The sequence below is a fragment of the Delphinapterus leucas genome, chromosome 14 (genome assembly GCF_059928025.1).
Source record: "Delphinapterus leucas isolate spDelLeu-1000000601 "Yukka" chromosome 14, BTC_Dleu_Yukka2, whole genome shotgun sequence".
Lineage (NCBI taxonomy): Eukaryota > Metazoa > Chordata > Mammalia > Artiodactyla > Monodontidae > Delphinapterus > Delphinapterus leucas.
The window spans coordinates 5,476,555-5,504,495 of NC_143142.1; the positions used below are offsets into that span (position 1 = coordinate 5,476,555).

Sequence of the window (27,941 nt, forward strand, 5' to 3'; positions counted from 1 at the left end):
TTTGCAAATATTTTCTGCCCTTCTGTAGGTTGCCTTTTCGCTCTGTTGACTGTGTCCTTTGGTGCATAACAGACTCCACCTTTTCAGGGATAAATGTCAAAGAATTCACAGGCATGATTTAAAGCTACCACAAGCATGAAAGTGTTCTGGTGGGGGGGCGGGAAATGTCTCCCTCTGCTCTGACTGCCTTCCACAGAGATAACCTCTGTTACTGGTTTCTTGTGAAGCTTTCCAGAGGTTTTCTCTGAGGCTTTGTGATGTAAAGTTTCCATAGAAGTTGTGCACAGTTTGTATTTATGCAAAATGAACTATGAGGTGGACCTTGGATCCTCTGGAACAGGTCTCTCAGGACCTCATAACCCTCATTTGTAATATAGGACAGTTGGAGTGGGTGATTTGCAAAGACCCTACATCCTGGATGAACACGGGCCACATGCTGGAGAAGAGCACTTTCCCATGTGCTCCTGGAGCCTCCTTTCACTCGGTTTATGGAGGTTTGGTCTTGCCTTTCGCTCTGAGCAGAGTCTGAGTTGCTCATTCACCGGGAATCTAAGAGTTTGTGTTTTGTTTCACTTAAATAAGAACACATTTCCTCTTGTCGGGCTTCCCTGGTGGTGCAGTGGTTGAGAGTCCACCTGCCGATGCAGGGGACACGGGTTCGTGCCCCAGTCCGGGAAGATCCCACATGCTGCGGAGCGGCTGGGCCCGTGAGCCATGGCCGCTGAGCCTGCGCGTCCGGAGCCTGTGCTCCTCAATGGGAGAGGCCACAACAGTGAGAGGCCCGCCTACCGCAAAACAACAAAAAACATTTCCTCTTGTCAGTTCTGTGCTGGGCAAAACTCTAATTTCACTTCTTACTTTTCAAAAATTGCAAAGGATGTGAAACGTGGCACAGGAAGAAACAAATTTGCTCTCTTGGCCTAAGATTCTTCTCCAATCTGAGATTCATAGTATTGAATGAAAAAGGTTCTCAGACTCCAGTGAGTGTCATGATGGGCTGGATTGTGGATTAACAGTGCAGAATTCTTGGAGTTTCAATCCAAACCTGCTGAATCAATCTTTGGACTTGGCTATAAATATACAACTTTACTTATCATGGAAGAAAAGATCTAATTTACAATAGCAACCATCATGATGAAATATTTAGCAGCAAACTTCTCAAGAAATGTGGAGGATATAAATATAAAAGGTGTTAAAATTCTACTATTAAATATAAAAGGAAGCTTGGATGAGTGGCGAGATGATCTTTGTTCTTAGAGAAGAAGAATCCATTTTGGAATGATGTCAGAGTTCCCTAAATATAGCCAGAAATCAGTGCAATCCCAGTTAAATAACCAACAGGAAATTATGGGGGACTTTGAGAAAATGGTGCTGAAGTACACAGAAAAAAATGAATACATGAGAATTGTCAGGAAAATTCTGGAAATGGAGACTAGAGAAGGGAGATTAGCTTTACCAAATATTATAATGAATTATAAAGGTGGAGTATTAGATACAGTTGGCCCTAGAGAAGGAATGGCTGGATTGAGCATTGTCATAAGAGAAAAATCCAGAGAGAGATGAAAGTATATAAAGAAACTGGCTTGTTAAAGATGGTGACTTCATTCAGTGGAGAAAGGACTTGTAATACGTTGGATTGGCATAACTGGATTCCTTTCTTACTCCATAGCCGAAAACAAATTAATTCCAAATGGAGCAGAGATATAAAAATAGAAACACTTACAAATCACTGGAAGAGAATGCAGATTTTTAAAAAATGCTTGGTTTGGGAGACTTTTCTGAATATAACACAAAACTAACAATTCATAGAAAAAGTAAATCTGATCACGAGAAAATAAAATTTCATCTTTTGCAAAATATTGAATGCAAAGCTGACTTGGAAAATATATTTGTAACTCTGATGTTAGGCAAAGAATTGGTGTCCTTCATATACAAAGAGCGAGTGCTAACAAACAAGCCAGTAGAAGAAATGATCACAGGAGGTCAACGTGAAGTTCACAAATGGCTGATAACTATACGAAAAAATGTTCGGCCTCATTTATAATGAAAAGAAGTGCGGAGCCAAGCAATTAGTAATTTTTCACCTCTCCAGTGTGTGAAAATGAAGAGTTTGATAATACCCAACTGTTGAGGATACAGAAAAGGTTCTTATGTATACTGTCACTGGGAGTATAAATGGGGATACTCTTTTTGGAGACTGGCTTGGAAAAGCTTTTCAAAATGAAAAGGGTGCATACTTTGGATCCAGCGGGCTCAGGGCTGGGTGTTCAATCCCATGGAAATGCAGGTGGCACTGGTGGTTGCCCCGCCAGGATCTTTCTCCTCCTTCCTCCTCTGGGGCAGAACCCCCTCCTCTACAACGCACGTGTCCTGCGTGAATGCTGATGGGCCCACCCAGCAAGATGTAGACAGGGCCTCCAGCAAGCCCCTAAAATAAGACTTCTGGTAACTTTTTTTTTTTTTTTCTCAATACGCGGGCCTCTCACTGTTGTGGCCTCTCCCGTTGCGGAGCACAGGCTCCGGACGCGCAGGCTCAGCGGCCATGGCTCACGGGCGCAGCCGCTCCGCGGCATGTGGGATCCTCCCGGACCGGGGCACGAACCCGTGTCCCCTGCCTCGGCAGGCAGACTCTCAACCACTGCGCCACCAGGGAAGCCCTCCACGGTGAGTTTTAAGAAGCTCTGCCTGCCTGCGGGTGGAGGATGGAGAAGACAGTTTAGGCCAGTTGGGGGATGGGTCTGTTGTCCCGGCAGGATGATGGTGTTTCAGTGATTCTCAAAGTGTGGTCTCCAAAATAGCAGCGTCAGTGTCTCCTGGGAACTTGCTAGAAAATGCAAAATTATAAGCCCATCCAGACCTACTGAATCAGGCCCCCTGGTTGCGGGGGGCAGCTCTTTGGGTCCCCCCCTACCACCATCCCACCAGGTGATTCTGAAGTGCCTCAGGTGTGAGAACCACTGATCTAACCAAGGCAGTGGAAATGGTGCATTCATTTACTAGCGCTGCCATAACAAAGTACAACAAACTGGGCGGCTTCAAACAACAGAAATGTATTTCTCAGAGCTCTGGGGGCCAGAAGTTGGAAATCAAGGTGTCGCATGCTCTCCAAAGCCTCTACCGGAGGAACCTTCCTTGCTTTTTCCAGTTCTGGTGGCTGCCGGCGTTCCTTGGCTTGTAGACCCATCACTCCAGCCTCCCCTGTGTCCCCTCCTCTTATAAGTACACCAGTCATTGGATTTAGGGCCACCCCAATCCCGGATGACCTCATCTTCACTTGATCACACCCGCAAGACCCTATTTCCAAATAAGGTCACACTCACAGGTCCTGGGGGTTAAGACTTGAACATATCTTTTTTGGGGGACACAATTCTACCCACTACAGATGGAGAGAAATAAAAGGATTCGAGAAATATCAAGACAAGAGAAATCTTAATGGTTAGCTGGGGGTAGGAGGGAGAGAAAACAGAACGAAGAGGAAAAACGACTCAAATGCTTTTACATCAATAACAAAGCCTGGGCTGACGCTGGTGTCTTGTTGCTCTCTGAATGAGTTCCTTCGGGTAGAGTTTCAGGAACTTGATTCCAGTATCTTAGGACCGGTAAACACCTTGCTGAAATAAACTCCTTCCCACCTGAGAACCTGTCTCCCTTCCCTGCAGGGCAGGTCTGGGGAGAGAGGAGCTGGAAGAGAAGATGCCCTTCGCCCATGGAGCCCCCAGCTGATTGCACTAACTTCAATTCAGGCCACACTTGAGAGCCAAAATCAAAATCAAGGTCACAGAGCCCCGGGACATCTGAAGCTGCTGCAGATCGCAGCGGCCTCAGAGGAAAGGATGGAATGGGAGACCATGGGCCTGTCTCCTGGTAGAGGAGCTGGGGGACCCGTCAGCGTGGGAGTCCCTCCCTCCCAACCACAGGCTGCACTCAAAGCATTTGTTCTTCTGGAAGATTCTTCTCCTCCCTTCTCGCAGTCCCCAGGAGTTCTGATCCCCTGGAGGGCTTATGAAGACCTAGATACTGGGCCTCGCCCTAGAGTGTCTGACTCAGCAGGTCTGGGGTAAGGACCAAGAATTTGCATTTCTATCTTGTTCCCATCTCTCAGAACGGAGAACCACAGCCCCAGATGAATGGCTCTGAGCCCCCGTTGCACGTGGGGGTCACACAGGGAGTTAAAAACACCAACCCCAGTGCTGGACCCCGGACCCCGAAAATCTCCGAGAACGGGGAATGAGCTCTGACTTTGAAGCCCCCCAGGATTCTAAAGGTCAGCTAAGTTTGAGGTTGACACCATTCCCTCACTATGATTGGCTGAGAAGTGGACACATGACCAAATTTTGGCCAATAAGACACGGGGGTGGTGTGCTGGGGGACTTCCAGGTTGATGGCTGCCAACTTGCATTGCGCAGGTGCTGGGGCGGGAAGATGGAAAGAACGTGGGTGCTCAATGATGTCCATCCTTGACCACGGAAACTGAGAACCCCAAAGCTGCTCCATCTCAGGACTTCCCCCTTTTGTGGAAATAATAAATGTCTTCATTGTTAAACGGCTCAGGTTGGTGCTTTCTAGTACTTTCAGCCAAAAGCATCTCAATGGCTGCAGATGTGAAACCCTCTGGCAAGTAGCCAGCAGCCGCAGTCAACAGCTTTATTGATTTACTTATGCAGTGAATGTTTACTGAGTGTCTTCTATGTGTCAGGATGGTTCTGGGTACTGGAGAGCATGAGAGAGGTCCCTGCTGTCGTAGAGCTGCATTCCAGCGGAGGGAGACAGACACAAAAGCAAGTCCACAAATAAACCAACAGAATAATTTCAGACAACGTTCAAGAAGGAAAATAGAGTGGTTTGCTGGAGAGTGAGGGAGGGTGGGGCTTCTCTGGGAAGGTGACATTTGAGCAGAGAACTGAATGAAGAAGAGCCAACTATGTGAAAAGGGGCAGGGGAAGGATTCCAGGCAGAGGGCACAGCAGGTGCAAAGGCCCTGGGGTGGGAGTGAACTTTGTTCAAGGAACTGAAATGTGGAATGTGAAGGTGGCATGATTATGCCAGCAGCCTTCAGGGAAGTATCTAAAAGCACACAAAAGCCCCACAGTCCAACTTTTTCTCTCTCTTTCTCTCAATTTCTTAGGGCTTTTGTTTTCAGGTCCAAAGTGTACTAGCCCTGGTTTGTTGAAATCTGAGTGGAGTTTTTCAGGCTTCTCTTCCTAACTCAAGAGAACCACTTAACCTCTCACCGTGTGTGGCCTGCTGTACACTGGCTTTCTTCAATGAAAGCCAAGTGTTCATGCTTCAGCCTAACTAAACAGCTCTGTCTGCAGCAGGTCCCCATCTGTTTTGCTGTTTCTCCTGACAGAACATTTCCTGTCCTGCCCAGAAAACTGCAGCTCCTGTCACGGCCCCTTCCTTTACAACACCCACCTTGTCTGCCTGGGGCCTGCCGATGCCTGGGGACACATCCCACAGCATCAGAGCAAGAGGACGGCCGCTGTGCCACCAAGCAGGAGTGTTGTTGAGGCCAACGTTGGTACAAAGAATCCTTTAGGATAGAAAAGGCCTTTGCCCTTTTAAAAAATTCACTCAACTGTAGAACAGCAAAGTTGCCATTTTCTTTCCTCAGTGGGGACACTGCTTCTGGACACCAGGTTGAGGTGTGTGCCAGGGGTGGCTGAAACCCAGGTCCAAGCAGGTTCTGGAAATATTCTTTGGCAAGAAATGGATGGCAACACCATTCTGCACACGGCTGCCAGCAGCAGAAACTCCTGTTTGGGCAGACATGGGGTGGTGCCGAGAGGGACCACAGGACACTCACTCACAGGGTTCTTTGTTTAACTGTGTTTACTGCGAGTTTCCTGTGAGCAAGGGGGACACGGTCTCACACAGGTCCCAGACCAGTGGGGACAAAGATATTATTCTCACACCACTGAGTCTATAATGCCACCTGCACCTGAGAAAAATGCTCTCAGGGAAAGGAATCTGCTTTGGGGAGGGTGTATTACAGAGGTCACAGAGTGAACCTTTTTCAAAGCAAACAGGATCGAGTTACTTCCTGCTTAAATCCTGCACTGGCTTCCCGTTGCCCAGGTATAAAGCCCAGACCCCTCTCCAGGGCCCACAAGGCCCTGCAGCTCTGGCGCTGGTCCAGGTCCCCCACTTCTCCCCCTGCCACTCCCTGAGATGCAGCCTCCCTAGCCTCTTGTGGATCTTCTGATGTGTTCAGCCTGTGCTCACCCCAGGACCTTGGCACGTGCTATGCTCACTGCTCTAAGCACTTTTCACAGGTCCCCACGTTCTCCCTCAAAGTCTGGCTCCAATGCCACCTCCTCAGAGAGGCCTCCCCTGGCCGGCCCATCTCAAGTAACTCTCCTTATGACGTCTTCTTGTTTTATTTTCATGGCACTCTAATTTTACCCAGCCTGATTGCTTATGTCTGTGCCCCCCACTGCTATGAAAGCACCACAAGGGCAAAGACATTGCCTGTCTTCACAGCAGGGCCCAATGCATGCCATGGTTTGTGGAATGAATGAATGAATGATTGAGGGACCTGACCCCATCTGGGCCAGCCAGTGAAGGCTTTCTGAATTGACATATGGTGGAAAAGGAGGGCCTCACCTCTGCTTTTTTTGGGGGGCCTCACCGTGCGGCATGTAGGATCTTAGTTCCCTGACCAGGGGTTGAACCCGTGCCCCCTGCAGTGGAAGCCAGGAGTCTTAACCACTGGACCACCAGGGAAGTCCCACCTTTGCTTACTTTTTGACCTCACATCTCATATTCTCACCTCTCCCCTCTACCAACCTGAGATCTTTCAGTTTGTTTGTTTTATTAAATAAGCACGCTAAAGTTCTAAGGGCTTCACAGATAGGAGCTCACTTGGTTCACTCCACAGCCCTCTGAAATAGGTATTATTAGCCCCATTTTACAGATGGGGCAATTGAAGTTCAGAGAAGTAAGTATCATGCCCACACGTGAGCCGAGATTTGAACCTGGATTATCTGGCTCCAGACTTGCTGTTTTTAATGACTATTCTTTCTTACCTCCAGGCTTTTCCCCAGAATGCTATCTCTAGGATTCTCTTCCTCTTCTCTAATTAATTCCTTTTTCACCACAGAATCAGTTCTCATATCTGTCAGGGTCCAAGCAGGAAGGGGACAGTGCATTAAAACTGGGAGATTTTGAAGAGGTTTTAACACAGGGACTGTTTTAAAGGTGTGAGGAAAACAAAAGGAGTTGTGAAGCTGTTCTCACTCCTAGGGCTGAAGGTTGGAGGGGAGGGAATGACCTTGGAACCTGGAAGGAGAGGGGCTGCCTTACTTGGAAAGGGTCGTGGCCAGCCTGAGCGTTTCTGTTATCTGTTGCTGCAAAAAAAAAAAAAAAAAAACACCCCAAAGGTAGTGACTTAAAACAACAAAAATTTAGTATTTCTTATCACCTTCTGGCTTGAATAGTTCTGGAACGCCAGGATGCCGGGCAGGTCCACAGATGCTGGCTGCCAGCTGGGCTGGTGGCTGGGGGCGTGGTCCTCACTCACGTGGCTTCTCCACACAGCTGCTTGGGCTTCCTCACAACATGGTGGCCGAGTTCAAGAAGGAGTGTTTTAGGAGGTGAAGGTAGAGCTGCTGATGGCTTAAGGTCCACTCTTGGAGGCTACCCAGGGTCACTTCTGCCACAGTCAACCTGTGGTTGACAGAGGTCACAGTGTCAGCCCAGATTCTGGGGGAAGGAAAATGGATTCTCAGTAAGAGGAGTAGCAAAGGAGCATGAAGAGTATCTTTACTAAGAACATACCACCAGACGAGGCTGGAGAACGTCTCATTTTCCCTCACTCAACTTCTTCAGATCTCCTGCCTCCCAGTGGCCAGAGCCAGCTAGAAACCAGAGGACAAGGGAGCCTGCTGACCTGGCTTCTGAGGGTCACCTTCTTAGGGAAGACATCAGGATGGAGAAGCAGAAGGTGGTTCTTGAGGGACAGAACAATATCCTGGCATAGGACCTCCCACTCTCAAGCTCTGCGAGAACTCTCTCTTTTTCCTTTGTTTGTAATTCTAGACCTCCGTGATTATTTACTGTCAGTCTCTCCTCCAGTACTGTGCGTTCCAAGAGGGCTGGGATCACGTCTGCTTCGCCCGCCACTGGATCCCCCAGCGCAGCACTGTGTCTGGCACAGGGTAGATGCTCAATGAATATTTGTTGAATGACTGAGCCCTTCCTGATATGACACAGATTTCTTCCCTGGCTTTACCCCTCACCCCCGATCCATCCATCCCAAATACACCTTCCATCCGTCCAGGTCTCCCTGGCTTCCCCAACCCAAGTCACTACAACCCAGGCTGCGCAGGGCAACCTCATTCTCATCCTAGCAGAGCCACACTTTTTACTCTTGACCCTCAAGCAGCAGTCAGGGAGAAGTATTTTTATTCTTTAAAAAAAAAAGGGAAATTGTCTTAGTTCGCTGTGTCTGCTGTAACAGAATACCGCAGACTGGGTGGCTTATAAACAACAGATATTTTTTTTCCTCATGGTTCTGGAGGCTCGAAGTCCAAGACCAAGGGGCTGGCAGATTCTGTGTCTGGTGACAGCCCACTTCCTGGTTCATAGATGGTTATAGGTTCCCTGTGTTCTCATGTGGCTGAAGTGGTGAGGGAGCTCTCTGGGGTTTCCTTTATACGAGCACGAATTTCATTCAAAATGGCTCCAACCTCATGACCTAATCACCACCCAGAGACACCCCCATCTCCAAATACCATCACGCTGTGGCTTAAGATTTAACATATGATTTTTTTGTGTGTGTGTTGTGTGTGTGGGAGGCACAAACATTCAGTCTATAGTAGGAACAGACACAAAAGTAGAGAAAATCGTACCATGAACCTCCATGGACCCATATTTCAGATTCAACACCTATCAAGTTTTTTTGTTACAGCTGCTTCATCCATCCTCTTCACTTTCTCTTTTAGTGAATTATTTTGAAGCTACTCTCAGTCACAATGGCCTTTCTCCCCTACATGCTGCAGTATGCACCTCGAAAATACTTCACTTAACAGTTATCACCCCTTCAAAATTAGCAATCATTGAAAGCTTTGCTTTTTTGGTCGCACTGCGCAGCACGTGGGATCTTAGTTCCCCGACCAGGGCTCGAACCCGCGCCCCCTGCAGTGGAAGCGTGAGGTCTTAACCACTGGACCGCCAGAGAAGTCCCATATATTTTTAAAATTTTTTATGTTTTGGCTGTGCCGCGCAGCTTGTGGGATCTTATTTCCCCGACTAGAGATTGAACCTGGGCCCCGGCAGTGAAAGTGCAGAGTCCTAACCACTGGACCGCCAGGGAATTCCCTGAAAGGTATTTTAAAATCTAAGTCAGATCACTCTGATTTAGGTTACTCTTCTGCTATGAGATCTCCACGGCTGAAATTGGAATTCTTTACCATGGCCTAAGAAAAACCTAACAATTTATTGCACAAACTTTGAGAGTAAAAGGGGGAGGGTGCTAGTAATAATCATATTGGGACAAGAGACATAAACTGGGCGGTCATGCTATCTGAGCGGCCTGCCCTTCATGGCACCGTCTCTGCTTATCTGTTCCTTGAACAGATGGGACATCTCCTTGCCACAGGGCCTTTGCACTTACTGGGTATTTTGCCAAAATGTCCTCCCCAGTCTCACCCTTCTGGTCTCACCCCTCCACCCCCTCATTTCTCTGTGGTGTTATCTCATCTGTTTCTCTCATTGGCACTTTATCATCATATAAAATCCTTATTTATTTGCTTAGGTGTGTTTTGTTTTGTTTTAAAATCTCTCTCCCCTGCTAAAACGTGAGGCCAGGACAGAGGGGACCTGTCTGTCTTGTTCACTATTCTATCCCCTGCCCGTAGCACACAGTAGGCCTGGTACAGAGTGGGAGCCGGGTGGATATCTGCTACATGGATGGATGGATGGATGCTCATCCCTGCAGGTCCGGCGGGGCCGGCGACCTCAGAGGAGCCTCCTGTGTCCTGGGACTGGAACCATCCTCACGTCTCCAGCCGTCTGGGCTGTGGGAACAGGCAGACGCTTTTCTCTTGTGATCCGGCAGACACAGAGCAGAGTCGTTAGCTCCTGGTTGCCAGCTGAGCCCTCCCACACACTTACACCTTTGAGATGGAAGGTGGTTTTGCGTTGGAGACTTAGCTCTTGCCAGAGAGACATACATGTCTCAAGTCCTGAGATGCGGGGGCAAAGGTGAAGTTCAACTGACAGCTTTTAGTGAAGGAAGACGTCTGGAGACTCCCAAGGTGGTAGATGATTCTGCAGGGAGTCAGGGTTTTGTAGGGGCTTGGCTGAGTCTCCTAGGGGAAGTGGTGGTGGTGGTGAGACTCTGGAGACCTCCACTAACATTAACATGCACACAGCTGCAAGGGTCTGTGTGTTTCCAAAATGGCGGCGGTGATGGATGTGGATACCTGGGGTGGCACCAGCATCAGTGCAGGCAAGAAGCGCTTTGACATGAAAAGGGGGAAATGTGGTAGCCCTCTGAGCCTGGGATAGCGTGGTTGGTAACTGTGCCACCTGCAGGAACCACGTTATGAATCTTTGCGTAGAATGTCGAGCTAACCAGGTGTCTGCTACTTCTGAAGATGTGCCGTTGCATGGGGGAGTTTAAGCACTTCCCCTGCAACTCCTGCTGCCTCAAAACACGGTAGTTGTGTCCGCTGGACAAGAGAGAGCGGGAATTCCGAAAGTATGGACATTAGAAAAAGAGCATTCTTTGATCAAGCTCAACTGTTTTGTTCTTCATTTAATGACTTGCCCTCCTGTTACTTAATTGTTCAATAGAACTGTGTCTCTCCTGCTTTGTCTTTTCAGTTTGCTCTTCCGGCAGCCTTCTGTGTCAAATAAAATCTTCTTTCCTAAATTCTAAAAAAGTGTTCTGGGAATTCCCTGGCAGTCCAGTCCCTGTGCTTCCACTGCAGGGGGCATGGGTTCAATCCTTGGTTGGGGAATTAGGATCCTGCAAGCAAGCCGCCTGGCATGGCCAAAAAAAAGGATTGTAAAAAAAAAAATTGCAGGAGTCATTTTCACCTACTGAAGAAAAACAGCTCCTAAGAAGTCATTTGCATCAATGGGATATTATAGCATCTTAAAGAACATCTATCCAGACACACTCCTGCCTCAGGACCTTTGCACTGACTTGTTGCCTGGGTCTGGAAAGACCTTCCCCAGATATCTACTTGGCTCGTTCCTGCACTTACCTTAAGTCTTTGCTCAAATGGCATCCTCTCACAGAGGCCCTCCCCCAATCACCCCATTTAAATTGCAACCCTGCCCACTGGGGGCACTTACCCTGTTCTCTTATTTTTCCTGCTAAATCATGTATCATCCTGTAACACAGTGCAGTCCAACAGAAATGCAATGGGAACCACATGTGCAATTAAAAAAAAATTTTAGCGGCAGCATTTTTTTTTTTTTTGGCTTGTGGTATCTCAGTTCCCCAACCAGGGATCGAACCCGCACCCTCAGTAGTGAAAGTCCTAACCACTGGACCACCAGGGAATTCCAGTAGCTGCATTTTAAAAAGTAAAAAGAAACAGGAGAAATTAATCTCAGTAGTATATTTTTAATTAGCCCAACATACCCCAATGTTGTCATTTCAACGTGTAATCAACATCAAAATATTGAAATATTTTATGATCTTTATTTCACAGTAAGTCCTTGAAACCTGGCGTGTGTAGGACACAGCAGCTCTCACTTGAACATCATTTCGAGCGTCTTGTCGCCGCGCGTGGTCAGTGGCTACCGTATAGGGCAGCGCAGCCCTGGCATGTTATAAAATTTACCCATGATTATGTTCACCATTTATTGATCTTGCTTGTCTGCTGGAATAGAAGGTCAGCAAGGCTTTGTATGTTCACTGCTGGGTCCCCAGCACCTAGCAGAGTGCCTGGCGCATAGCAGGTCGATATCGGCTGAATGAATAAGAGCAGCGAATGTGAACTCTGGGTCTGTCTTCACCCGGTGGCGACCTAGGTGGCAGACGTGGCCAAACGTGATTGCTTCCTCTTCCTCGCTGGCTTTTGCTTTTTTCCCTGTGCTTTCTCTCACTCTCCCCAACTACTTCCTCTTTCCCCTCTCTCCACTTTTTCTTCAGCAAAGAGAGTAATGATTCATGTCTGGGCTCTGGAGCCAAGCGACTTGCTTCCATCCCTGCCCTGCCACTAACCAGCTATGACTCTTCTGAGTCAAGCCATTCAGCTTCCATGCAATGCCTGTCATGCATTGCCCCAGGCGGTAATAATAATTCTCCCTGCGCTGAGGCGGGGCGGACCAAGCGTGGCAGCCTGCAGGCAGTGATGATCCCATGTAAGAATGGCACCTCGATAAGTGTGTGACCAGGATTAGCTCATTTAATCCCATGACTACGCCAGGAGGTGGGCGCTGTTGAGATGATCTCTACTGCATAGATAAGGAAGAAGCCAGGGCACAGAGAGGTTAAGCAAGTTGCACAAGGCCACACAGCTATGTAACCTGGCTGCAGGTTCTTAACCATTGGGCTCTTATAGCTGTTGTTTATCAATGACTATTGATTAAGGACCTACTGTGTTCCAGGCACTGTTCTAGGAGTTGGGGATACAGCAATGAACAAAATAGACAGATTCCTGCCCTCGTGGAGACTTTTTCATTCCAGAGGAGGAAGAGAACCAATAAAACAAGCAAATACAGGAATAATGTAGTGTTGGATGGTGGTAAGCATAATAGAGAAAAATAAAACAAGGCAGGGAGATGGGGGGATTGTGGGTGTGGTTGTAATTTGAGAAGGTTGATAGGAAGGAAGTCTTTGCTCTGAAGATGACATATAAAGAAGGACTTGAAGGAAGGGAAGGTGACCACGTGGAGGTTTGGAGAAGAGTGGTTCAGCAGAGGGACCAGTAAGTGCAAAGGCCCTGAGGCAGGGGCAAGGCACCAGGTTTGAGGAACACCTAGGAGGTGGAGCAGAGTGGGCTGGGGGAGAGGGGGATGCGAGGTCAGGGAGATGAGGGTGACCCACAGAGCTCACAGAGGGGGCTGTGGTGAGGACTTGGCTTTTACTCTGAGTGAGGTGGGAACCACAGGAAATATGCTATACTTCATATAGCACACAACCCACTCGTGTAAAATGTACAATTCAATGGGTTTTAGTCTATTCACAGAGCTGTACAACCATCCCCACAATCAATCTTAGAACTTTCCGTCACCCCAAAAAGAACCCTTAACAGTCACTCCCGATTCTCTCTGCCCCCCAGCCTAGGCAAACACTAACCTGTTTTATGTCTCTATGGATTTGCCTGTTCTGGACATTTCATGGAAATGGAATCATACTGTATGCGGTCTTTTTTTTTTTTGGCGGCACGCGGGCCTCTCACTGCTGTGGCCTCTCCCGTTGCGGAGCACAGGCTCTGGACGCTCAGGCTCAGCGGCCATGGCTCACGGGCTCAGCCGCTCTGTGGCATGTGGGATCTTCCCGGACCAGGGCACGAACCCACGTCCCCTGCATCGGCAGGCGGACTCTCAACTACTGCGCCACCAGGGAAGCCCTGTATGTGGTCTTTTGTAACTGCCTCTTTCACTTAGGGTAATGTCTTCAAAGTCATCCGTGTTGCAGCATGGATCAGTACTTCATTTTTTAATATCAAATAATATTCCATTGTGGGATATTCCACGTTTTATTTATCCATGTGTCAGTGGGGGGTATTTGGGTTGCTTCCACCTTTTGGCTACCGTGAAGAGTGCTGTCATGTACACATTTTTGTGCGGACACAGTTTTCATTTCTCTCATGTATACCCGGGAGGGGAACTGCGGGGACTTATGGCAACTCTGTGTTTAGTCTTTCGAGGAGCTGTTTCCAGACTGTTCTCCACAGTGGCCGTGCCATTTTACAATCCCACCAGCAGTGTATGAGGGTCCCAATTTCTCCACCTCTTTGCCAACACTCCTACTAAGTGTCTTTCGATCGTGGGAGGGTTTTGAGCTGAGGAGGAACGTCATCTGACTTGGCGTTTACAGGATTTCTCTGACATGCACGTTGATAATATTTTACTATCATTAATCTTTCAAAGTTTCCTTCTGCATCATTGTCTTGCCTCATCCTGGCAAAGCCTCTCTCTGAAACATGATGAAGTCTTTTCTCTGGCTTCTTAGGTCACCGCCCCCTACTCCCCCAGTGGATGTGACTCCCCACAGCGAGGTCACGGCTGGTCATGTGTCTCAGACATCCTTTCATCTCTGCTTTCTCTCTTGTCAAGTGACAGTGTGGCGTGACATGAGAACGCTCTTGCCGTGGCCTTGGGGGCTCTCTTGGGTAAGCATCACGTACATTTGGACCTTGAAGACTTGAAAGTTAGATTGGGTGAGATGGTCAAGGCGAGCCAGTCCTTGCCGAGGGAAGCTGGGTATCAAAGAAGGGGGTGGCGTCAGGGCGAGCACAGACCCCAGATTTTAGTTAATTAGTTAATTCCCAAGAACTACAAAAGTCAGCAAACATAAAACAATCCCCAAAGCTGATGGCCGCTGAAGGCCTTAAGGAATTCAATGAAATTATATTAATTAATGAATGAGTTGGTTGATTAATTAAAGGTTAATTATTTCAAGGCTTTATTGAGTATGTACTAGGTGCCAGGCATTGTTCCAGGTGCTGGGGTTACATCCATTCGCAAAAACAGACCAGCTTCTGTCTCTTGGGAGCTGGGGAGAGAAAGAAGTAAACAGATAAACAAATAAGACAATTTTAGATAAAATGGGGTGATTTGATAGGGAGTGACTGGTGGGTTGGGACTTTCATTTTGGACAGATTACACAGGGAAGGCCTCTCTAAGGAGCAGGCTTTAAAGTGAGACCTGCAGGAGGAGAAGGCCTCAGGTGTGGGGAAGTGTATTCTAGGCAGAGGGAACAGCAAGTGCAAAGACCCTGAGGCTGGAAAAAGCTGGGGCTGTTTAAGGAACAGAAAGAAGGCCCAGAAGCCTGGGGTAGAGAGAACAAGGGGCAGAGGTTGGGACATGGGGGCAGAAAGGTGAGCAGAAGCCAGGTCAGTTAGGACCTCGGGGCAGCAACAAGAACAGCTATCTTCATGGTGCTCTCACCTTGGGGCACTATTCTACACACTGTCACATCTTCCCAACTCATTTAATCCTTGCGATAGCCCTTGGAGAGAGGCTCTTATTATCCCCATTTGACAGGTGAACAAACTGAGGCACAGAACGGGCCAAGCCACTTTCCCCAGGACTCTAGGGTAGGAAATCCTGCAGCATGGACTTCTTGGAACCTGTCCCCATCTGACACCACAGCCGCCTCATCTAGCCACCTTTCCCCCAGCCATCTTGATCTAGGTCGGGGGTTGGCTCCCTGCTCCCGGTACCCTGGACAATGTCGGGTCTCCCAAGGGGAACACAATGCTAGGCAAGGCTCTCTGGCTAGTCACAGCAGGTGCCTGATAAATACTGACTCAGGCCAGTCTGTGTTGCTTAAGGGTGGGCCTGGGAGAAGGCTGCTTCCTTCCAGGGTTGAAGAAGAGTTTCAGAAGGCCTCATTCTGAGCCCTCAGGGACTGGCCTGCCTTACGCAGGGGCTGGGTACACTGCCCTCCTATCCCTGCGTGGCCCCCACTAGAGACTGAGGGGACTGGTCTACATCAGGGATCCAGAGGTCCAGGTGGGGTGGAGGGCTGCAGGCATTAGGAGCAGGTGGGTGGGGCTTGAGGACTGCAGCGGAGCACGCACCCAGGTTTCATTTTCTTGGAGCACTTATCTGCAATCCATCGTTCATTTGTTCACTTGCCAATCTGTCTCCCTGTTCGTTAGAAAGCGGGGCCTTGGGTTTGTTGACCTAACCCTCTGTGCCTATTTCCTTATCTGTAGAACGGAGTCGCTGTGGGTCAGGCACTTAGCACAAGAACCCCACCTAGAAGGCTCCTCGCTGATTCATTCTAAAATGTTCCTTGGGAGCAAGCGTTCCCAGCCAGGCAGCGCTCAAGCTTTGTCAAGAGACGAAGCTTCTGCCTGGAGCATTCTAGCGCCTGGCGATGGTCAGAACGCAAGAACATATGAACATGGAACAGGCCAGGTGGTGGCCCGGTGATAAGGGTGAGGGGTGAGGGGAGAACTGGCCGCTATTTTATTTCACACAGGGTGGCAGGGAAGAGCCTTTCTGATAAGGTGGCGGAGCAGTCGTGAAGGAAGGAGCCGGGCAGATATCTGGGGGGGACAGAATTCCAAGTCGTAGGGGTACAAGGTCCTGAGGCGGGAGTCCGCTGGGCTTGTTCCACGGAGAGAGAGGCTGCAATAGCATGTGTGTGCGCACACGCGGGAAGGTGTGTGGGGCGCCCTGGGGGGAGAGGAGGTCGCAGAGCTGGGGGCGGGCGCTCTGGAGTCCCTGCCAGAGTTGGGCAATTCGTACTAAAGACGAACAGCGACGACGCTCAGGACAGAGGAAGTGGGAGGGGAGGAGGGGAGAAGAGGGGAGGAGGAGGGTCTGGGAGGCAGGGGGAGGAGGGAGAGGCGGGGGGGGACGAGGAGACAGAAGAGGAGGGGGGAGAAGATGGGGAGGCGGGATCAGGGACAGGGGTGAGCGGGGAGCAGCTGGGAGTGAGGAAGGGGAGAAGAGTTACGAGGCGGAGGGGGGACCAGGAGCAACGTTGCCCGTAGCCCACAAGATCTCCGCGCCTCCCTCCCGCGGAAACGGAAGCTAGAGCTTGGGGCCGGCGGCCGTGGCCCCGCCCCAATCGGACCATCTCTCCGCGCCCCGCCCCGACCACGCCCCTTGCTAGCTTAGGCCCCGCCCCTCCCCCCCGCCCGCTGGCGCCCGCCCAGATCCTGGTGCCCAGGGCGTCCCGGGGGCGGTCCGCCCTGGCGATGGCACATAAAACCGTTGGCCACCTGCCGGGCCGCTCCTCCGTGTGCTGCGGTCCGGGGCCCGCCGTGCCGCTGCGGCCCGCGTCCGCGGAGTCGCTGCTTCAGTCACCTTCGTCCCCGCCTCTGTCCCTCCACAGGCGCGGAGCTCCGCGAGCACCGCGCGGGCGCCGGGGCGCGCAGACATGGGCAGCCGCTCTAGAGCGCGCCGGGTGGCCGCGGCGCTGGGCTTCGCCGGGCTGCTGTGCGCCGTGCTGGGCGTTATCATGATCGTGATGGTGCCCTCCATCATCAAGCAGCAGGTCCTCAAGGTGGGTGAGGGGCCCGGCCGGAGGTCAGTGCACGCGGGCCCCTCCGGGGCTGGAGGGCGCTGGGCGCCGAGGAGGGCCGGGTGTCCTGGGCCGGGGCCCCTGAGCACCGGAGAGACCAGAGGGCATGAGGAGGGGCAGCAGGCCACCTTCCCAGGAACCTCCCCGACCCAGGACGCAGGCTGAGTTTGGGGGCCAAGGAGGGCATCCAGGGCTTTTGCTGGAGGCGCAGGCCCGGGTTGGGGAAGCCTGAATTAGAGACCACCTGGGAGCCTCACCTCACCTTAAGGGTCTGAGGTCCAAGGCGGTCCTGGAGTGTGGCCACGTTTCTGGTACTGCCTGGAGGAGCCCAGGAGCGGGCTCACATGCTTCTTGCCTCTTCTATGGCAGCCTGTGACAGTGTGTGGTAAAACTAGGGCTGCACTTTGCTTGTTTCCTGTGAGCACAGGAGGACAGGAACCCTCCGTGCACGTGCATGTGAGACTCACATGGGTGCCCAGGCCGCTGGGTCCTCAGGAGAGCGGTCTCTGCTGTCCAGAGCCTCCCCATACAAACCCCTTCTCAGGGGCAGAATGGGCTGCTCTGTCCTTCCCGGACGCTGCCTTCCTGATGCAGATTGGCAGTGATAAGCCGCTTTTCTCCCCAGATCCACACAGAGGCAGGCATAAGCCCAGGACTGCATAAGCAGGGTCCTTGGGGAGTCCACAGCCTGAGAGCTTTCCTGCGATCCTAACCTTATACACCGCTGCCCTTTCAACCAGGGAGACAAATTAAGGCTGTCAGCTGGCCTTCAGACCGTCAGACTCTGCCCTGGGTGTCTGGCGGCATTTTTGAATGAGCCTGGAGTTACTGAAGGACAGGGAGATGGCAGACTATCACACCTGAGGTAAAAGCATTCAGCTCTTTGAAGGAAAGGCCAGCACCTGCAGGGCCGGGAGGGGAGACTGAGGCTCACCTTGGCCCAAGACCCAGCCAGACGCATAAAGATGTGGCTGTCATCACTTGCTAGTTGATTTCTCTTTTCCCCTTAACCGGCTTCTTCAGGCGAGTTTCTTGAGAATGCGGACTTGTCCCCATTTCGTGTCTGTGCCCCACGCCCAGTGCAGGATGCTGGGGAGATGAGTGAACGAGCGAATGAATGAAGGCCGCATCTGCTTGGACCCGGCTGCCGTTTTTTGGCTTTAAAGATGGAGCAACGTTTGGTTTTTCTCGAGGTCTCTGGTGAGCAGTTGTCTGAGTCATCCTGGCCACACTGTGTCCTTTGTTTTGTTGTCAAATCTTGTCCCATTAAATCCTGTAATCTGATTGCAAGGAGATCCTGGCCGATGGTGACACTGAGCTGCGAGTTTCTCTTAGTGTTTTTTTTTTTTCTTGCCTGTGAAGTGGCGGGAAAAAGTTTCTTGGGGAAACCTGAGAGCGGCCAGAACTGCTTCTTTCTCTCCCGTGGTGGCCAACGGGTGTATCTGTTTTGCTTTTCAAAGTAGCTGTGAGAGCTTTATTTCAGTGAAAGCCGGCTGTAAATGCCCGCCAAATTTGTGGTTTCTGTACTGTGTGAGCCCTGGAGAGACCATCACTTGGGTGCTGTAAGCGTGGCAAGCCCGTCGTGATCCCGTGCAGAGAGCCTGTTGCTTTGTGGGTGTGGGCACACCCACATGCCCTACCTAATTTCCCACTCCTCCTCAGGGCTTCCAAAGAGGAAAGCGCCACTGTCCTCAGTTGTCCCGGAACTAAGATTTCTGGGCTTAAACTTGAGTGAGAGCCAGCCAGCGTCCTCTGTGAATATCCCAAAGGTGATTGGTTTGTGGCCGAGTGGCGTGAAGGCACGGAGGCGAGTCCAGCCTGTGACAGTTTCTTCTTGGACAGCTCAGGCTGAGCCCTGGCCAAGAGCCCTCCCTTGGAAGAAGGGCATCTGTGTTCAGGGGACCGAGTGGGTGGGATGCTAGGAGAGGGAGGGACGGCCCGCTGGTGTTTTCTTTGGCTGTATGTGTCCACGTGCAACTTGGATGGGAGGGCTTGTGCTTTGATTTCTACTTTTTTTTTTTTATGCTTTGGGGTTAAAGAAGTCCGTGTATATAAAATACATGGATTCTTGTTTGTAAAAAAAAAAAAAAAAAAAATTCAAGTGGAGGGAAAAAAAGGTTCCGCCCATTTTATTCCCCTCCTGGGATAGTACCGCCGTCATCCGAGAGTATCTTTCTAGATTTTTATGGAGATACACATCACAAGCATGATTTAGACACATTAATATATATATATTTACATATATTGAACTATAAACTACGTCGAAATAGCCTGCAGTTCGCTTTTCAATTCACAGCTCTCGCTTGGGAGTTTTTCCATGTCAAAACATTTAAATCGGCCACACTTTTCACTGCTGCATAGTATTCCTTTGAGTGGCTGTACACTTAATTACTTACCTGTTTGTCCGTTGACTGATCATTTTCTCATACATACTTCTCTGTGTACCTGGATGAACATTTCCACCAGGTACATTTCTAGAAGAGAAGCCTCTAGTCCAGATGGTATGTCCAGTTTGCATTTGGACACAGCCTAATGGCCCTTCTGAAGACTGAGGGCATTTATAGTCCCATCCACAGAGTATGGAACTAGTCACTCCCTCACATCTCTGCCATTATTGGGATTACTGATTTCTTATTATAATTTTTTTTGGGGGGGGTTAATCGGATGTGTGTGATTTACATTTCTCAGGTTACTGGTGGGGTTGCATAGGGGTGCGGCTCGTTTTGAAACCGATGTCAGTTTCCAGAGCTCGGGGTTTGCAGACCTGGCTGTGCCATTTGCTGGCTGGGGACCTCAGGCCAGTTACTTCACCTCTGAGCCAGGGCATGTGTCTTCAGCTCTGAGGCAGGGGTTGGATTTAGTTTGTTTCCTGGCAAGATGATAAAGTACAAAGGCGGTGACCTGTGTGTGAAACTGCTCTGAATGTACCCAGTTTACACAGCTCGTGGCAGTTTCGGGCAGGAATCCTGACCGCCAGATCTGGTCTGCGTTTCAATAGGGACATAGGAATTAAAGCAGGAGTGCTTCATCCAGTGGAGTTCTAGGTAAAAGTTAGAGAGAAGGAGCTAGATATTTACGTCTGGGCACAGAAAAGTAGAAAAAACACATTACTAATTGAAAAAAAGCTTTGAGGCTACTCATGTTAAAAAAAAACAAAAAAACTCCAAAAAACCTCCACAAAACAATACTCTCTCTTTTCACTGGGTTTCTATCAGTGCATGTAAAAGCACAGAAAAAGGTGTGGAAGGGTGTGCACCAGACTGACAAAAGTGGTTACTCTCAGGGGACTGGGGGTGTGGCAGGGAGAATATTTATGCATTATCTGGAAGGCTCATACTTTTTCTTTGTAAATAAGGAGAATGTATTCACGTATTGTGTGTTTAGTTAAAAATTAGTAATGAATCCATAGCTTTCCCCAGAGAATGGCCAAATGAGTTAGATGCAGAATGCAGGAGGCACACAGTGGAGGGGCCCTGGAGATGGAGGTCGCTGGGAGAGGTCTTGGGGGAGAATGAGACTCATTTCTTCTCCTTTCCCCCAGTGGGTGGGGTTGGTCAAGAGGTGTTCAGACCGAATGCACTCAGGAGTATAATCGAGGATGATTGTGCGCTAGGCATCTTTGTAAATGTTGATCATCTCGTTTAGTCCTGGGAGAATTCTGGGACACACATCTCACTGTCCTCACCCACAGTTAGGGAAACAGAAGTTTAAGAGAGTAATTTGCCCAAGTTACCTTGCTGGTCTCTTATATCCACAGCCTAGAATAGAGCCTGGCATGCGTGGCCCTGTGTGTTTGCATGGATTAGGAAGCACAGTCCAGGTCCCTGGGCGTGTCTTTCCAAGTTACTGGGTGTCTCTGGTCCACCAGGGAAGGCCCCGCTGGACCACAGGGGAAGGGGTTCGTTTGCTGGGCCACCATGTGCAATGATGGGCCTGCTGGCCTTCTCTATGGCCGGGGGTGGGGGGGAAAGCTGAGTCCCCCTCTGCTGTCTTTTATGTTTTCTAGTTGGAATCAGCCTTGGGTACTATATCCGTGAATTTTTCCAGCTGCCAAAGTCTTCTCCCATCTGTGTCCCCATCTCAATAAGCGATATCTCCATTCGTTCCCTCCAAGGGTAGAGGCAAAAACCTTGGGTCATCCTTGACTGCAGGCTTTCTGTATCTGGTCCATCGGCAGATCTTATTGGCTTACCTTCAAAGGCATATCTGCATACTGACCCGTTCTCAACGTCTCCACCACTCTGCCCTCCTCCATCCACTGCTTGGACTAGTGCAGTAGTCTCATCTCTCGTATCCATAGACAACCAGATCACGTGCCCCCTCTGCTCACAACCCATTGAGGTTTCCCGTGTCACTCTGAGTGAATACCAAGGTCATTTCAGTGGCTGAAGTCCCCCCGCCACAATGCAGCCCTCCTTCCCTCTGTCACTGCACCCCCTCTTGGCTCCTTTGCTCCCCTGCCATGCTTATCTCTTTGAAGTCCTTGAACCCAGCAAGCCTGGTCCCACCAAACTCTGGCTTGCTTTTTCTACCGCCCGGAAGGCTCATCCCCAGATATCTGTACAGTTCACCCCTCATGTCCCTAAAAGTCACCCCCTTATGTTATATGTTGATTTGTGCATTCTCTTTCTGCCTCATGAGCCGGGGCGCGGGCTGTCCTGTCGCTGTCCCTGCAGTGCCCCCAGGACCAGAGCAGTGCTTGGGTTCACAGTAGGATGGTGGGATGGGCAGACGCTGAGCGCTTTGAGGTCAGGCTATTTCCTTAGCCTCTCCCCACCGCCACCCCCAGCCTCCGACTCTATTTTGCCCCCTCCTCCCTTGGCGAGGGCCACCCAGAGAGCCTTCAGGAACACTGTGCCCTGCCCCCGTGCTTCGTGCCCTCTGGCAAATCTCCTTTGCCCATCAGTTCAAAGGCAGGGGTTGGGGAGAGATAACAGTCAGGGGACGCTGATTACGCACTAGACCCTGGCCTGCGTGTTTTGCATGTATTCAGTTGCTTCATTTCGTATCTAAATAGCTCCCTCTGCCTCTCTTTTATTGAGGGAAATGGAAGCACAGAGCCGGAAGGACACTTGCCCCAGGTCACACAGCTGAAGTGGCGGAAACAAGATTCCAGCGAGTCCGCCACCGGTGGACCGCGTCCCCCCCACTCTCTGTACAGTATTTCTGAGCAGCTCGACTTGACGTGGGCGGCAGGGCAGGCCCTTCCCCTGTTCTCTGCTTGGGTCCACCTTTCCTTGTCCTTTTCCTGCACAGACAGTGGGGCAGCGGGGTCCTTCCCAGTCCTTTCCCCTGATAATCACCTCCCCCAAACTGCGAGTACAGAGTACGTCCTGACGTCTTCCCTCCAGGGCTGTCCGCTAGGCCCGGGCAGCTCTAGAATCGCAGATGACAAGGGAAGCTGGGGAGGGCAGCCTCTCCCTGGCCAGTGGTCCCAGCGACCCTCAGGGTGACCCCGCCTGTCCTGCAGGGTCTGCTCGGCCAGCTCTGTGCCCTGCCGTCCGTCTGGACCTCCACAAAGCCCCAGGGTTGCGTCTCAGAGGGCGTCACGGCGTCGCGGGCTGACCGCCTCTGACCACATCAGGCTCCATCTGGCCGCAGACTTGACCCATGGCCGCGGACGGTGGGGCGGTGCTCCCTTCTCGGGGGGCAGTGGGGTCGCAGGTGTGCTCCGATTCTGCTGTGTCTTTCTTACTCTTTCCTGCCGGGAGCTTCCTATCCCTCCAGAGCCACAGCTGAAAATACGGGCTATTTTTAGTCTCCCCGAGCGTTGGTTATTTTTGTTCCCCTCTTTGCTGCTGACAGCTTCGTTCCTCTGGCTTCATGTGTGTGCACACGTGTGCCGGCTGTACACGCTGACCGGTGACACAGGAACATGTGTCGGCATGTGCCCATGCACACCTGCGTGTGGCCATGTGCTGAAGCACGCACACACAGACAAGTGTTGCGTGTCAGCATGTGTCGGCATGGAGCACAGTGTCTCTGTGATGGCATACACGTGTATGTGAACGAACACGCATGCACACACATGTGTGCCCACGTGTGGTAGCCTGGCACACACGGGTTCACACGTGTGGTTATGTATGTGTCTATGTGTGGGCTCACACATGTGTGTTGACACCTGTTGAGTGTACAGTTACACACGGGGACATGTGGACACACGTGTTAACACGTGTCCGCGTGTGTTGGGGTGTGTGCACAGACGTGTGGCCATGTGTCCCACCATGGTCTGGCCTTCCCGAGGCCCGGCACGGGGCTGTGTTCAGTGCGCCTGGCTCTTCCCATTTCAGGACACGTTCCCCATCCCTTCCTAGAATGACTCATACTGGCTGGGCCTCTGCTCCATGACTCATGTGATTAGCTAGTATTTGGTGACACTCAGCTACCTGGAATCATCCCGTTCTGGCTTCAACTTCTAGCAAACGGGACAGAAGTGAGTCTGTGTGGAGGACTTGTTTGTTGAAGAGCTTCCCTTGGGCAGTTTGGTCCCGCTGGAGCCCTGGCACAGGCATGTCTGCTCCGTCAGTGACCGTGGGTCCTCCCGGTGGTCATGGTGCCCGGAAGGGTGATCCTATGCCCTTGGCTAGCAGCAGAGAGGCCCCTGGGGTCATAAGCCGCCCCCAAGGCTGGTTTCAGCCACAAGGCTGACTTTTCTGGCTCATAATCTTAGAACTAGAGAATTCGGTTATGGGGAGTCCAGCCTGAGCACCCACCTCCCTCCCACACCCCCGGCCCTTCTGTGCCACAGAGATCTAGCAGCTTCGTCCCCATAAACACATTTATGGTGCAAAGAATTCAACTGTAGCAGTCGGCCAGAAATACAAAAGCAAGACAAAAGGTGAAGTCCTTTCATGTGCCTCGTCTCCCTCCCCCTTGGTCAAATGCAACCTTGGCCTCCACTGGCTCTGGGAGTGGCCACCAGAGCTGAAACTCAAAGAGAAACAAAAACAACACAGAGAAGTTCATTCTTGGCTTTGGAGATTTCCAGGGCCCAGGAGCTGCTGAGTTATAGGTGGTTCTGATTTGAAGCTCAGGATCATTTTGCTCAGAACCTCCCCAAACCCAGAGGTCCGGGCCCCTGATGGCCCAGGGCACAGCTGGCTTCATTGTCTTGCTTCCTTCCCCCACCTCCGCCCCACTGTTTCCTCCTGTTCCCCAATTGCTTCGTGCTGGGGGGGGGAGGAAGGAACAGGAGTGGCCTGACCTGTGCTTACTTCCTGGCATTTGGGGTGAAGTTCCTTCCACCTTTTCTGGAAGCTTCTAGAAGGACTCTTTTTTTTTTTTTTTAATACAGCAGGTTCTTATTTTATACATATCAGTGTATACATGTCAATCCCAATCTCCCAGTTCATCCCACCACCGCCCCCAGCCCCCCTGCCACGTTCCCCCCTTGGTGTCCATACGTTTGTGCTCTACATCTGTGTCTCTATTTCTGCCCTGCAAACCGGCTCACCTGCACCATTTTTCTAGAAGGACTCTTAAGACGCTTTAATGTGTGCTCTCTTGGGCCGCTCTTGGACTCAGATGCTGGTGTCTCCTTATCTCCCTGACCGCCGGCCATTGGCACGTCCCAGGGCTCAGGCCTTTCCTGGCCGTGCTCACCCGGTCTCACGTGTCAAATGCCATCTCTGTCCTGGCACCTCCCAAACTGATATCCCAGGCCCGGACCTTTCCCCTTGAGCTCCAGCCTCAAGCATCCAGTGGCCAACTCCGTATCTCAACCTGGGTGGTCAAAGGCAGCTCACACTTACCCTAGCCAGCGCCTGACTTCCCATCACTCCCCGTGAAACCCACATTCCCATCTCAGGCCGTTGCTTGTCCATTCTCCAGCTACCCGGGCCGAAAGCCTTGGAGTCAGCCTTGACTCTCTCTCACTTCTCACACTGGACCATCAGGGTATTTTATGGCTTCACCTTCAAAATATAACCAGAATCCAACTTCTCTCCACACCCACGGCCACTACCCTGGTCCAGGGTGCCATCGGCTCTCACCTGGATTCCTGCAGGATCCCTGTACCCACCTGTGCTCCCTGGTCAGGTTTTTCAGCACAGCAGCCCAAGGAATCCTATGAAAATTGCACCGTCCTCCTCTGCTTAAAGCCCTGCAGTGAACCTGCCCCATCCCCTCCGAGTCAAGGTGAGCCCTTATGTTGTGCCTTGAGGCCTTTGCCGTCTGATCCTGACCCCTTTCTGTCCTCCCCTTCACCTTGACCTTGCACACGGCCCTTCTGGCACTTCCTCAGACTTACTGGCACATCTGCCTTCCTAAGTTCTTCCCTCTGCCCACAGCTCTTTTCCTGATGTGACATGTGCGTGATTCACTCTCCCACCTCCCTTAGGCCTTTGTTCAGATCTCACTTGCCCACGGATCTCTCTTTTTGAACATTGCAAGTTCCCTTCCCATCCCCTGGTGCTCTGAACCCTCCTTACTGTGCTGTTTTTCTCTGTAGTCCTGTCACCTGCTGAGATAACGCCGAATTTACCTATGCATCCCGTTTATCACTTATTGTCTGTTTCCCCCTGTGAGAATGTCGGGCCCACGAGGGCAGGGACCTTAGTTTTTGTTCATCGCTGTGTCCCAAGCACTTGGAACGACGCCTAGCACATAGTGGTAGGTTCTCAAATAGTTACTGAATGGATGTTTAGAAGACGAGGGTGGTCTCACTGGGAGGTTCGTGATGAGTGTCAGGTTGTCGTCCTAGGCGGGGACCTGGGGACCACGCCCCTCCCCCTGCGCGGCCCCCACTCCACATCCAGCCCTTCCCCCTCTCACCTGCCGCAGGAGCTTCCTCTCCTGCCTGTCCGCTCCTATCCTTGCCACTCTGTTGTCAGTTTCCCCTGCCGCAGCTAGAATGCTCTTTAAAATAATGCACATTGGATCATTTCACAGCCCTGATGAAAACCTTCTTGCGTGTGGTCTGAAACCCGTCTGCCCACCATGGCCTGTAAGCCACTTACCTCCACTCCCTGCACTTCCGCCCTGCTACAGCCTCACAGGCCTTTCTTTTCCTCCAATACACTATGTTCTTCTCTGCCTCAGGACCTTTGCACAGACTGTTCCTTTCTCCTGGCTTTTATGTTTGGTTCCTCTTATGTTTCAGCTCAAATGTGACCTCTTGAAAAAGAGACCCCCCCCCTCCCCCCATGAACCTCACCCCATCTATGTTATAAGCATTCCGTGTTACTGTCTTCCAAGCCGTCACCATGCTCTGGAATTATATTGTTCACTTGCTTGAGGTTCCATGAGGCAGGGGCCTATGTCTCTCTCGTTCATGACTGTATTCCATGGTTGGGGACCCTGGTCCAGGGCAGAGACCTGGCTGGGGTGGGACCTTGGGTCGAGGCAGTGAGACGATTCCAATCGGGATCCTCAAAAGCATAGATTTTTGAAGCCAGACTCCTTGGCTTCCAATACTGGCTCTTCCCCTCCTATCTGTGTGCCCGGCACCAGGGAGCACCCGGGAGCCTGCTGTCCATGATGTGTTCGTGGGTTCAGGGCCTGAGTCTTAACAAGCCCTGCCTGGATTCCAGAGACGTCTCTCTGACTCCAGCGACTGGGTGTTTCTACTGGCTGAGTGTTGATTGACCCCTCCTCTGTCCCAACGTGAAGGCGGAGTCGCCAGAAGGAGGGGACACAGGTTTACAAAGATGTCATTGGGGCCATCTGGGGGTGGTGGGTAAAGAAAGAGCATCTGTCCTGTCCAAGGGGCCAGGGGAGGCGTGGAGGCTGGTCTGGGGCTGCCTCGCTCTGCCTCTCGGAAGGAGAAGGGATCCTCATGCTGGCATCTTGGCCTCAGCTGGGTGGCTTGGACTGGGGGTGTGGCGGTGTTTCCCTCCTGCTGCATTTAAGCCCAAGTTCAGCCTCAAAGTGGAACCACTTGCGTTTCCTGTCCTTATGAGTGGAAACCTCGTGAGGCTGGAGTCGGGAGACCCAGGTCCAGTTTGCTGATGATACGTACTCGCTCTGTACGTACAGAATCACACATCAGCTCAACCAGGCAAAATCTTTTACTGACTTGTGGTCAGTAAACCACAAGTCGACTGCGTTAGTGTTGGCCTGGAGAGTGCAGAGATGGTGGGGAGGGAGCTTCTTGTGGCCCTGCCCTTCCTCCTGTGGGGTCCCATAATGAGTCCAGCTTGAATGCAATCCAAGAGTTAAAAATTCATTTTTTGTATGTGTGCTTTCGTATCACTGGCCAGCAGCTTTATCTGGGGCCCAGATGGCCGTCTGAACCACATGGGGGAGAAGCTGGCTCCTTTGAATTTCCCCAGAGGTCTCCAAAGGGAACTTTATGGAGAGACCTTCAAAGATAATTAGAGAATTTTCCCAGTGGCTGGGAAAAGTTGTGGTGTGAATGCTCTTGGGCTCTGATTGGCTGGGCTTGTCTCTCATGCTTATCCCTGAGCCAATCACTGTAGCTTGAGAAATGGACTGCTCCGATTGGTCAGGCTTGGATTACATGCCCATTCTTGGAGCTGGAGAAGGAGGACTTTTCTTCCCCAAAGCAAAGAGACTGAGGTGGGGTGGGGTGGTGCCCTAAAGGAAAATGTGTGGTGGGGGGCACTGTTAGCAGAAGGAGGAAAGGGTGACAGGCAGCAAAAATGATTGATGTGCCCTTTTCCCCAGGGTAGCTTTCTCACTTCATCTCATTGCTTCTTGTTATTATAGTGTTAGAGATTATTTTCTTTGGCTAGACCCAAGACCTCTGGAGGAGATGGTAGCTTATCAGCTAATTGTTTTTATCAGGGAAGGTTTCATACACTCAGATTGT

The 27,941-nt window shown here is 51.0% G+C and overlaps 1 protein-coding gene and 1 pseudogene across 3 annotated transcripts in view; both read left to right on the plus strand.

Annotated features, from left to right (window-relative positions):
* The window catches only part of SCARB1 (scavenger receptor class B member 1), a 108,546-nt gene that overhangs the window by 13,029 nt on the left and 67,576 nt on the right, over positions 1-27,941 (plus strand). For 2 of the 3 annotated variants that reach the window (XM_022598205.3, XM_022598203.3), the window contains exon 1: positions 16,892-17,152. The exons of the other annotated variant lie outside the window; for it this stretch is intronic. In XM_022598205.3, the coding sequence (XP_022453913.1) occupies positions 17,027-17,152 (126 nt within the window). In that variant the 5' untranslated portion in view covers positions 16,892-17,026. Of the gene's footprint in view, positions 1-16,891; positions 17,153-27,941 lie in introns of those variants that run through there. 3 annotated transcript variants of the gene reach the window in all.
* Positions 10,271-11,823, plus strand: LOC149747537 (E3 ubiquitin-protein ligase RBX1 pseudogene; annotated as a pseudogene).